Source organism: Phaenicophaeus curvirostris, chromosome 13 (assembly GCF_032191515.1).
Source record: "Phaenicophaeus curvirostris isolate KB17595 chromosome 13, BPBGC_Pcur_1.0, whole genome shotgun sequence".
NCBI classification, from domain to species: domain Eukaryota; kingdom Metazoa; phylum Chordata; class Aves; order Cuculiformes; family Cuculidae; genus Phaenicophaeus; species Phaenicophaeus curvirostris.
In genome coordinates this window covers 21,611,091-21,623,047 of record NC_091404.1, presented here as the reverse complement: position 1 = coordinate 21,623,047, position 11,957 = coordinate 21,611,091, and the positions used below count along the sequence as shown (strand labels likewise).

General features: G+C 47.7%; 1 protein-coding gene across 2 annotated transcripts; it reads right to left on the bottom strand.

Moving 5' to 3' along the window:
• Nucleotides 1-1,708: 1,708 nt before the first annotated feature.
• Nucleotides 1,709-10,782, bottom strand: VSIG4 (V-set and immunoglobulin domain containing 4). Of its 2 annotated transcripts, none has more exons than XM_069867699.1 (8): nt 10,545-10,782; nt 9,211-9,567; nt 8,418-8,693; nt 7,104-7,172; nt 5,997-6,065; nt 5,639-5,752; nt 4,998-5,019; nt 1,709-3,900 (listed from the first exon to the last, which is right to left on the bottom strand). In XM_069867699.1, exons 1-8 carry the CDS (start codon nt 10,597-10,599, stop codon nt 3,705-3,707), a joined length of 1,158 nt encoding a protein of 385 aa, XP_069723800.1. In that variant the 5' UTR covers nt 10,600-10,782; the 3' UTR covers nt 1,709-3,704. The 2 variants fall into 2 exon arrangements, with proteins under 2 accessions (XP_069723800.1, XP_069723801.1); XM_069867700.1 differs by having other exon boundaries at nt 3,794-4,375.
• Nucleotides 10,783-11,957: the final 1,175 nt, after the last annotated feature.

The following is an 11,957-nucleotide window of genomic DNA, read 5'->3' as shown; positions in this document are numbered from 1 at the left end:
TGCTGGTCTAGGAAGACCTGCCTTAGCCTCAGCTTGCCTTCCCAGTCTGCTGCATAGGATGTTCAGGAGCTTCTCTCTTTCCTAGAGATGTCCCTCACTGAATGAGGGTCCAATCCCCATCTTGCGTTTTCCAGCTGCCTAACAGCATGTGCAGTCACAAAACACATGGAGGTCTTAGTTCATGGATTTCTTTTCAGTTTCATGAACTTGCCTTTTACTGCTTGCCTTAAAAGCTTTTATTTCGCATCACCAGCTCCTGGTCATGGTTGTCTAGCCCATATAGAACTGCTATTAAGCCATCTTTGTATGGCTACCTTGCCTGTGGCTTTGCAGTGCAACCAGAATTGAATTGCTTTCTGATTTTGTGGCACAAGTGCGAGATACCTGATGGCTGTAATCCATTGAGCCTAGACAGTGAGAGTGCCTGATGTGCTCAGGCTGCATTGTGACCTGCCTGGCCTTCCTTGGATAGCCCTTTGTTTCCATGTCTCTATCTTACCTTCGTGCTCTCTTCTTGGGCTGCTCACAGGTCCCACCACAGTCCGCTGCCTCAGATGAACAGCAGTGCAAGTCTTTGGGTAGAACCAGAGCCAAGTCCCTGTCAGAGTGGCTGTAGAGTCACATTGAGGTGCTCTGACCGTTTGGAGTGTTACTACACCCCTGCCTGAGGAACCGCACCTTGCCAGCCCAGCACGCTCCCCGACACAGGGCTGTCTCTGTCCGCCTGGCGGCACCTCGACTTCTCCAAAGCCATTAGGGACCTTTCAACATCGAGTGCACAATCCACAGCTTTTCTTTGGGAACAAGGGCAAAAGGAGATGGGAGAGCAAGCTACCTCCATAGACATCCATACCCATCACCCACTTATGGAAAGGACAAGCGCCTTTCTTCTCATTCTCTGAGCAGCACATGTCACATCCCTCTCTTTGCTCAGATATCAGCTCAGTCTCTTGACTTCAGAGTACCTTGGCTTTCCAGTCGCTCCATGTGGCACTGAAGCCTCATGTTCCCACTGCAATAACTTTGTTTCTGGGATGGAGCTCGCATGGATGGGCTGCTTTCCAGTAACGGTGACGTTCCCTTCCCCCTCCCTCCAAAACACATACATGTGCACACACCAACTTTTTTTTTTAACCCTTTTTCAATAATGAGAACATTAGTGCAAGGCTCCAGAGTCTGCAATCTCATCTAGGCTTGAGAAATTAAGAAAACACAACAGTTTCCCAGAAAATTTCAACACCATCGATTTGTCATTGCAGCAAAGTGCTGCCCAGTCATGAAATTTCTGTTGTTCTCTGGAAAATCCTTTCAGAGACAACTGGGTGCCTTGCCCTAGCATTGCGACAGTTCCCGTCCTCTACTCACCATCCGCTTAGGAAGAAAGGTTATCAGACTGCACTGGCTTTTTACACTCTTCATAGTAGAGCTCATATTCTTTCACATTCTAGATCTCTCATTTCATTGGGTCTGGATCTCAAAGTGGGCCAGCGACAACCCTTGCATCTTCTATTCCCTTAGCTGGGGCTGACTACAGCCTACACATCCCCCGACACAGCATCCCAAACTCCCACAGATTCATAACACCTTTGCTTTCCAGTAGATACACCCAATATGCTGCTAGGAATGTAACTCATGCCACACATAGACCCTCAAGCACACCCCCCCTTTATAGGCAAAGCAAAAAGAAGCGTAACAAAACCTGCCAACATTACAGTGCAGAAGTTTAATGATTTCCATTTGCTGCCCCACATTTGCAATAAGCTGTGTGTACACATTGACATTTTTTCCCAAGGCACCATCACGAACAAAAGGTGCTTTCTGTTCCCTTTCCATTTTGAAATCAAAGTTTCCCAGCCCTTGATTTTTAAGAGCATTCTTAACAAAGAAAAATAAGCTTATGGTACAGAAAACCCAAGGAGAAAGCATAAGGTCTAATTGAAACTGATAGGAACCTGTCAAGTCTGCCTGGCAGGTTGTGAGTTTTGATGAACTTTGATATCACTCATCCCTCCAATTTCTCATTAGACCTCTTCAGGTGTTCATCACACTGGATGAGCAGCATGGTATTCCAGCCTCATTTCTGTATTGCATAGAAATACTTTCCCTCTCCCTTTAAAAGTGCTACCAGATAATTTTAGCTAATGTCTGCTTCCTTTTCTCTTTGGAGAAACTGTAAACAAACATACTCTGTTAGCCTTCTCCGCACCAGTCCTGATGAGTACACTTTGCTCATTTTGCCTCCTCCTCTTTTTTTCCCAAGCTTAGAATATATAGTGCATTTTCACAGAAGTAGTCTCATGCCACTGATCATCCTCTATTATTGCTCTCATAACTTTTCTAGCTGTTGAACTCTTTCAAGATGAGATACTTGCACACTTACGTAAGGTGGAAGCATTCCGTGGGTTTTAACAGTGTCACAATCATGTTTCCTGTTCCATTGTAATGCCTTTCCTAACAGCCCCCAACACTCTTTTTGAGTGCTGGTGAATTTTGAATTGATGTTTGCCCAGAACTGCAGATGCAGATTCCTAAGTGGAAACAGCAAACCCTGCATCTGTGCCATGGATACCCCCTTCCCTCTCAGATCACTTCTTTTGTTCTGTTCACATTGTCTTTAATCAGACATGATCCTGCCCCACCATTCATTACGGAAAGGTTCTCCTGTAACTCTGTGTTATCCATGTTGTAAGTTTGCTCAGGATAGTGGAAATTAGGAATAAGACCTTTCAGCTCTCTGCTTGCCCCCTCTCAGACCTTCTAAGGTGGGAGGAAAGCACTTAATGAAAACCTGCTGAGAAGCTGTCATTGTAAGTGCTCAACTGGCATTTTAAAAGAGGAGTCTGTCATGCAAAAACAATTCATATCAAACCATAGGAACGTGGAAGAAATCCTCTCCACAAACATAGGAACTTACGTAATTTCTTTTAAATACTAAACATGCATCAAGAGAGATTAGAGAAGGTGAACTCTCAAAGAATGTGCCATGTGGCAGCAGAGTTGCCTGAGCTGTCCAGCTCCAGACCTGCAGAACGTCTACCTGCCTTTTGTTTGGAGAGCTGCAGGAAGGCACACTGAGTACAGCACAATGGGCACACGCGACAATCTTCCTCTCATACTGCTGCTTCTAGTGGGATGAGGTTCTGGGGTTTATCCTGGCGTCAATTTGTCTTTCAGCATTTCTTGAAGGGCTGTCTTGCGTTCAAAGGTCATTCTACCACCTCTGCAGCTTTTCAGGTGCATGGGAGGAGAAATGCCAATTCCCAGGGCAGGCTCCTTCCACTCCTCCTAACAGAGGGTGATGGGGATGTTGAGCAGCCCTTGGTGCTGGTTCTACTCCACTACACAAAGACTGGTTAAGAAAGAACACAGATCCTTTTGCTCATGTAAAGCAGTAAGTTTAGTTCAGTGCTCTTGGCCTGGGATCCACAGACCCTGGGATCCACAGACCCTGGGATCCACAGACCCTGGTCTTTTGTCACCAGAGGTGGTGAAAAGGAACCAAGCAGGGTGAAATAAGATCTATACAGAGTCTGTAACTGAGGTTCCTACAGACGTTTGCATTTTTACTGCAGAGATTAAGGCTCCACAAATCATGGAGGAGCAAGACCTGCTTGTCCAACCTATTTTTCAGAGGCAAAGGTGAATAGAAGATAAATGTTGCCTGGATGAAGGTACTCTTCAGGGCTGTAGAGCACCACTGATTCTCATACAGTGTTTCCTACTTCATATTCAGATTCCTGGGTGTTTCCAACACAGTCATACTCATTCTTTCTCATATTTGTTTCATCAGAACTTTTGTTTTTCATGGGCTCTGTCACATAGTTGTTTTCAGTGAAGGAGATGGGTTCCTCATAATGACCTGTACTTTCACATCTTGCTGCTGCTGATCTCGAGTTATGGCTAAAATTAAAATAGGATACAAAAGAGGAGTTACAATCAGAGTAGGCAGAGCATTTTCCCATCACCATGATTTTAAGCAAGGTTGTGGTCTGATTCAAACCCATGTAAAGCTGGCCCACAAGACAGTTCTCTGAAGGAGAGAATCTTATCCTTTGCTTCCAAGTGGCAGGAGAACCTTGGACATTATAGCAGCACTGCCTCCGGTCCAGGAGAGTTTTAGTGGTAGCAAAAGGCAGGCAAACAACACAAGGATTACTACCATTTCCTGGAACAGCACAACCAGACAACAGCTTTTGGCAAGCTAAATATTAACATACACACACACGCATTAAAATAACCTGGTGGAAGAATGGTAAATGGTGAATTGAATGCAGCCCACATCTACCATGTGGCCTGTGATACCCAGTATCTTTAAGATGAAGGTAAACCCTTGGAGGAGAAATGCCACTACACTCTTGAGTTTCTCAGGGTTCAGCTGTGTCGAACATGTGGTTTTATAAATCAAAGCTGAGTAAATGCCACTGGCACGTTCTACCATGGCACTCAGCCATGCACTTTTTATATCTAGAGAAGTAGTTCCCCTTGGATGTTTTGACTGGATTAATAAGATTTTAAGCATGCCTTGCTTATTTAACCAGTAGATCAGGATGCTGAAACCCAAATTTAGAAATACTTAAAACCTCCTGCCACAGCTATGACAAAGGGTCAAGTTCAGGCAAGGATTTGTCAAGGATAGATCAGAGTGTATTCTGTGCATCAGGAGCCTCAGATCTCCAGAAGGGGAGTTCTTGTTCTTTGCATTTGAAAGAACACTGGTAATTTATCCTTGGCAATGATCTTCAACAGGCCTCACAGGGCTGAGGAGTTAATGAACAGCTCTTGCTCATTTTTATAATTGTCATATTGCAAAAGAAAAGATCTTTCTTCCTCCATTACATGCTGCTGTGGAAAGCCCATAGACCATCAATACAATGTACCACCAAGCTGACACTGAGCTTCCTCTCATCCACACTGCTGAAGCTAAGCAGCATCATTTTCTCTGCCCTGGTACAGTCCCCAAAGACTCATTGGTAAGTTCTATAAAAGAGTGTACTCACAATTTTACTTCATAGACTTGAGCTGAAAAAGAATAATCAGAAACGTGTGTCAAAAGTTAGCAGTTATATTCTCAAAAAAAAAAAATTCTACTATGTCTCTTCTTGATATGTGAAAACAACCTCTGAAGACAAAACTAACTTGCTACCAGATGCCTTAAAAGCTCTGATCAACATACTTGGTTGAGCAGGCAATCTTGAAAGCCACAGGATGTCCAAGAGCAGCAGAGGGAAACAACCATCCCCAAGTAAGCGTGGTGGAGAAGCAGAGCACCACAGGGTGGCCAGAGACCCCTGGGACCAGCATGGGCTGTTCCCCTGTGTGCCGGTCCTTCCCGTGGTGGAGGAGCAGGGCTGTGCTGGGTGAGCAGCACGGGAGCAGCGGAGAGATGGCTGCACACTGGCCTCCTCTCTGGCCGGTGCCTGGCAGCCCTCCCCAACTGCTGTGGCTGCTTCTCAGCCTCCTGCTGTCTTCCACCTGTTCTGGCCCATGAATGTTTCAATCGACTGCCAGTACAATGCAGGCACCTGAGCTGCTGCTCGTAGCTGCGAGCACCGTGCCAGCCCCAGCTGAAAAGCCCTCAAAGGTAAAACCAAGCTGGGCAGACACAATACATTCAAGTCTCCCGGGACATTCTACTCACCTTCTTTGGGCTTTCTAATGCAAATGATGAGAAAGATGACAAGGAAAACCACAGCACCGCATGCTACAGCTATCACAATGACCAGGTACAGGGGCAGGTGGGTCCTCTGGAAATCTAGAGCAAGACAGCAGAAGTCTTTCAGACAGAGGAGCCCTCCTGGGTCACAGAATCACAGAAAGGTTCAGCCACACTCTTTAAAAAGAGTCACCATAAGTCATGCAGGTCCCTTGGAAACAGCCATGAATATAACTTGCAGCCCAACGGGAGCACACTAATTTTGAGGCTGAAGCCACTGACTACTGAGCAGCCAGTTTAGGTCCCTAATCTCGTTCTTGGCTCAGTTTCGCTCTCCGCTTACCATGGGTTGTATAATTCTTTTCTGGATATCCCACACCATTCTCCAAAGTCACTGCTGTTGTGGGCAGATCTGCAAAACAAACAGGACTGAAAGACTCATAGTGTGTTTCCAATCCTCATTGTAACACCAGAAGGTCCAGGATTATGGCTGTAGGATTCAAACAGGGCATCTCCATCACTGAAAATAGGCAAACTCTAGAAATGAGTGCTATATATATATACACATACGCACACACACATGCAATAGAGAATATATAAACACACACAATAGTATCTAGGTACAGTATATGTACACTGTACTATATATACATACACCCGAGGTGTATCTATACACTAGATACCTATGTTTGTCTATACACCCACCACTCCGTATAACTGGCAGAGTCCCCCCGAGCCCTGGAGATCACTGAGGTACCTCCAAACACCAGCTCCAGCTATTCTTACAGAAAAAAAAAAAAAAATCAGTCAATAATTGTCCACATTTTCCCATCACCAACGCCAACAACCACCACCTGCTGTGTGACTGACGCGGCACTATAAAAACTCAAAAGGAACATAACCCAAAATTCCAAGTTTCCACAAGCAGGCCTATTCTTGTCCAGGGCTGAATTCCCACATCCCACAAACCAAACAGGAAATCACAAGCCCTCCCTCAGAACAATCGTCCTAGGTAAGGTCAGCTGTTTCCAGCCAGGACTGAAGCAGCTTTTGCTTCACTTGTACCCGTCACCAGATGTAGCAGCTCTGCCTCCCATGGCAGCTGCTTCCATTCAAGATCAGAAGACAAGCAAAACAGTGCTTTAAATAGGACAGAACCCAGAACATCCTACGTGGTCTGCAGGTTAGGAAATGGTATTTCTAGCAGTCCCAAGACACACAGAATCTCTTACAGAGAGACACAGCACCCCCAAGAGCAAGCTAAAAAGCTCTCTGCAGGCTGAGGATTGAGGGAAGGAGGGCTTTTCACCTCCTGGAGTAAGATCTTAAGCACAGGGACTAAAATATGCCACCATCAAGACTGTGCTACCCAGCCACAAAATCCAGTGCTGGTGTCAAAGCATCCCCCCTCTCGTCCTCTCTGTTGGCTCTAGCTGCTTGTACCCCTCACCTGTGGTTGGATGCTCTCTCCTCGTGATTCCCACGTCCCTTGGCAAGGCTGCTGTTGTCATGAGTGGATCTGCAAGGTGAACAAGAGAGGATCACGTGGGACCTTGACCACGTTTGTGGTGCTGCTGCAGTACAGAACTGCTCCACTGGTGGAGTGAGACCATGGGGAATCAGTCACCATCCCGGGAGCCCATGGGGGGAGGGGGTGTGTGTCAGCATGCTAGCAGCATTAGCAGACATAAAATAGAATCCTAGAATCATTAAGGTTAGAAAAGACCTCCAATATCATCAAGTCCAACCATCAATACAAAACCAACATGCCTACTAAACCACATCCCCAAGCCATGGGCATCAGTAATTCTTCTTCCTTTGCTGCATGCTTTTAGCACAACTGCTGTAAAAAACACCCATGCCATTTCAGCCCTAACCTTTGCTCCACCAGGACCTCAGCAGGCTTTCAAAGGCCACTATGTGCTATCTGTGCTTGGCTCCACAATCACAGCACTCCTGGCTCTACAGACCAAGTTACCGACCAAGGAAAGCAGCAAGTCTTCTCCAGGGCATATGTCACGCGCTGCCCTGTGGAGCCCAGGTACATGGGAGCACAGCACGTGTGAAGCACAGCGATTCCAGGAACATGGAATCACAAGGAACAAAGGCCAGTCCTACTGAAGTGCCGCTTGTGCTCCTCATACTCCAAAGGAGGTCCCGATTCCTCAAGTGAACTTGCTGAAGGGAATGGGCAGCATTATGCAGCCAGCAAGGAGTTCAAAAAAGCTGAAAAAGAATCTACAACTACCTGAAAGGAGGTTGTGGAGAGGAGGGAGCTGGGCTCTTCTCCCAAGTGACAGGGGACAGGACGAGAGGGAATGGCCTCAAGCTCCACCAGGGGAGGTTCAGACTTGACATCAGGAAAAAGTTTTTCATGGAAAGGGTCATTGGGGACTGAAATAGGCTGCCCAGGGAGGGGGTTGAGTCACCTTCCCTGGAGGGATTTAAGGGACAGGTGGATGATTTGCTGAGGGGTATAGTTTAGTGATTGATGGGAATGGTTGGACTACATGATCCAGTGGGTCCTTTCCAACCTAGTGATCCTATGATTGTAAGTGCGTGTATTAAACACCAAACCTGTTTGCATCAGAGAAAAGCAGTTCCTCTGAGGCAGAGGAGGGGAACTGAATGCAGGAAACAGAAGAGGATGGGAAGCCAGGGCCAGCGAGAAGTGCTTCAGAGCGCTTCTTGTGTTTTGTTCTTTCAGGTTAGGGAAGTGGAAGGACTCCAGATGTTTCCATCCGTCTGTGGCTCAAGGACTCACCCGTCACCACCAGCTCGACGGCGTCGCTGCGCTGCGCGGCCCCGACCCTGCCCTCGGCCTCGCAGAAGTAGGTGCCGGCGTCGGAGGGCCGCAGGCTGCCCCAGGCCAGCTCGGGCTGGCTGCGCAGGAGCCGGGGCACCTCGCCCGGGCCGCCGCGGAACCAGCGGTAGCGGAGCGGGGGCGACCCGCTGGCCTCGCAGGTGAGGCTGGCGCTGGATCCCGCCGGCACCGCCAGCCCCCGCTCGCCCGCCCGCACCGTGGGCTTCGAGGCCGGCACTGGAAGGCAAAGCGGACGGACGGGTCAGCGCAGGGGCCCCTCTCCTGCTGCTCATCGCCCGCCTCCCCACGCTGGTCAGGCTTGTCTGTACCTGCTGTGCCACTGACTGCACAAAGGCCAGCTCGGCTAGGTTGCTGCCATCTCCGTTCCTGTATAAATCACTGCCCAGCAAAGAGAGATTGGGCCGATGTCAACTAAGTTTGGTCCAAGCAAAGCAACGCAACGTCCCAGGGACATCCCCCCTCTGATGTCTCTTGGGAACACTGGGCTCTCGGACACAGGTGTAGCTGGGGACAAGCGAGAGGCCACATGCCCTTCCCGGCCCCTGAACCACCGGGTGCAGTGTTACAGGCAGAATTCCTCTCCCTGACCTATTTGCTGCTTCTTGACAGAGCCTGGCTCTGCTCAGCAAAACACTCCTGCATTGGTGGTCACTGCTTGCCTGGTGCATTCAATTCCTAAAAGCCTTCCCTAGCCCATCCCTCCACTCCCGCAGAGCTTCCCTCTTGGCTTTACCTTTAACAACCTCCAGCTTAGTGCTGATCTCTCTTGTTACCAGGCTGTTGTTGCTCATTCTCCAATTGACCTGGCAAGTGTAGGTTCCCCTGTCAGACATCTCCAGGTTCAGGATCTGGAGAGACACATTCCCTGGGGTGTCCTTCAGGACGCTGACCCTGTCCCTGTACTTGGACAGGAGAATATGGTCTCCAGAGTCGTCCCTCCGAAAGACGGTGGCAGAGCTCTTGTCATGTTCCACCGCCCACGTGACCGTTTGCTGCTCGAAGTCCTGCGCAGGCACATAGGCACATGGCACAGTGGTAGATCCCTTCCACACACCTTCGATCTCAGTGAGGCCACTCAGGTCCAGAAAAGCTGCGGGAGGAACAGAGAAGAAAATCTGGTAAAAAACCCATGTAATCTCGGTGAGGGCAGCACCTGGGTGATGATGCCTGGGAGCATCAGCAAGTGTAACCCTCCAAACCAAAAGCATGGGCAGGTGGTGTAGATGATGAGGAATGGTCTGTTCGGGGATGGGCTAACAAAAACCAGCGCGGCATGAGGAAGACAGGCAGAAATCAGCAGATTGCTGGGGCAGACGCCTGTGCCATGCAAGCGTCTGGGCTCTCGGGCTGCAAGCAAGCGAACGCCAGGATAAGCAGGGGGTCCGAATTAGCCCATGTTGTACCCAAGGGAAGGATTTTGTCCAAGCCCAGGATGCACAGCTCCCCAGTCACAGCTGGCAACTGCCCCTGCCACCCGACATCGCTCCTGTCGCTTTCCTGGAAAGCCCTGTGAGTTAGCAGCAAACCACAGTTCTTGTACTCTGCTCCCCGTTTGTGCTTCTGAAAGGTACTGCTTTTTGAGACTAACCTGAATTTAAACAAATTCAATAACAGATCCAAGAAGTCTAAAACTCTTCAAGTTTTCCTATAAAAGCGAGGTCTGTTGCCTTTTTCCCAGCACTCTTCTGTTACTCTTGGGGCTGAACCTATACTTCCACAGATGTTTCCTTACCATTTTCTCCTGGTTTCCAAACCCCCCTTTCCTGGGAACACAAGAACTACCCAGACAATTTGTGCTGAGCTGCTCTCTGTGAAAAGCCATCACCGTGTTCACAGGATCTTTGTCCTCTACATGTGCGGGCAGCACTTCCCTAGCCTTCACGCATCGTTGTGCCCTGCGGCCACTGGATTTGCAACAGCCACACACCAAGCCAGCAGCATGCAAAGCCGCGAGCCTCTTTGCCGTGTTGCTGTTCCCAGAACAGAACCACCCTTGTCCGAGCACGCACAGAGGCACCGGTGCCAGGGAAGGTGCTGCCCCACGCAAGAGAACTGAGCTGTACTCACCGTGGCAGAGGACAATAGGACTCATAAGCACGGCTGCTCTCACCAGCATTGCCATCCTTCCCACGGCTGCAGTTTCTCCCCTGAGCAGAGCAGACCTGCACTCTCCAAGTCTGGGGAGAAATCAGGAACATCTATCTTTATTTGCACACTTTGTCATCAAGAACCCAGGGCAGTGCCTGATAGTTTTTCCTTCCTCTTTTTCAGAAAAAAAGCATCTCAGTGACGATTGTCAGAGGTGCGGGCAGAGAACTGTCCTAAGGGAGGTAAGGAGATGAAAGTTTAAGAGTTACTTCTATTGCTTCACGTTTCCTGCTCAGTAGAATTTGTCCCGCAACTATTTATTAACTTAACTTAAAAAAAATGTTTCCTTTTTAATTTTTATTCCTGAACACCTATTATTTCCTCTCTTCCTCCTTGCCCTTCTTTCTGAACAGTAAATTCTAAGAGGCACGTTACACACAAGACAGTCAGAGAGAGCACCCTGAAGGAGCTGAACCACCAAGATTCTTGCTATTCACCTTCTTACCAGCTTTTCTGTGGGACTCCACTGCGCCTTAAATTGAGATTCATAAAAACACCCTAAATCTTTACATCAACACCACACATCCCCACCAAGTGAACTATTCCATTCTATTTGATACTATTGTATCCCACTTAACAGATAGAGAGTTTAGGTATATAAACCTGAAACAAGTACTTTCCAAGAGTTGCAGGCACCTTGTTTGCCCATCCCACTCTATGTCCCAGGCTGAGTCTTTTTTCCCATGTAGCAATTTAACTGTTTGGTTAAATTGATTAATTGCATTCAATTGAAGCTGAAGATTAGGCTCACATGCACCTGCATTTCCCTGTAAGCTACCTCAGAAACTGGAAAGCAATTATATGCCTAGAGAGAAAGAAAGGAACTTATCAAAGTAGAAAATCTCTGAATCACAGAATCATTAGGTTGGAAAAGACCTCCAGGATCATCAAATCCAAAGACTATGAAATTATGACTTCTTAGCTGTAATGAGATGTGTTACTGGTAATTGAAAGTAATATTAATTATAGCTAATCTATATTATTAAGTAATTGAGCACTAGACCTGTCTAGGAGAAGCACCTGTTCTCCACTGAAACGCTTTCTTTATGTGCCTTTTTCTGTCTTCGGCAGCTCTTAATTTTTCTTACACTCTGATGACAATGATCAACAGCAAAGGATCAGGGGGAAATGTTTCTTGCAGGCTTATATGTGGCTGAAAGGCAGCTCCACCTCTGTTGCTGTTTGTAGGTCACTATGTAATTTAACATTAAAACCAGGAGATTTGTGTATGCAGCCCATAGAGCTCTGATATTATCTTCTTCCTTTTGTTTTGAGGTCTTCACTTTCATTGTGATTGTTTGCTCCTACATCTGTTCTTACCTTAGAGCAACT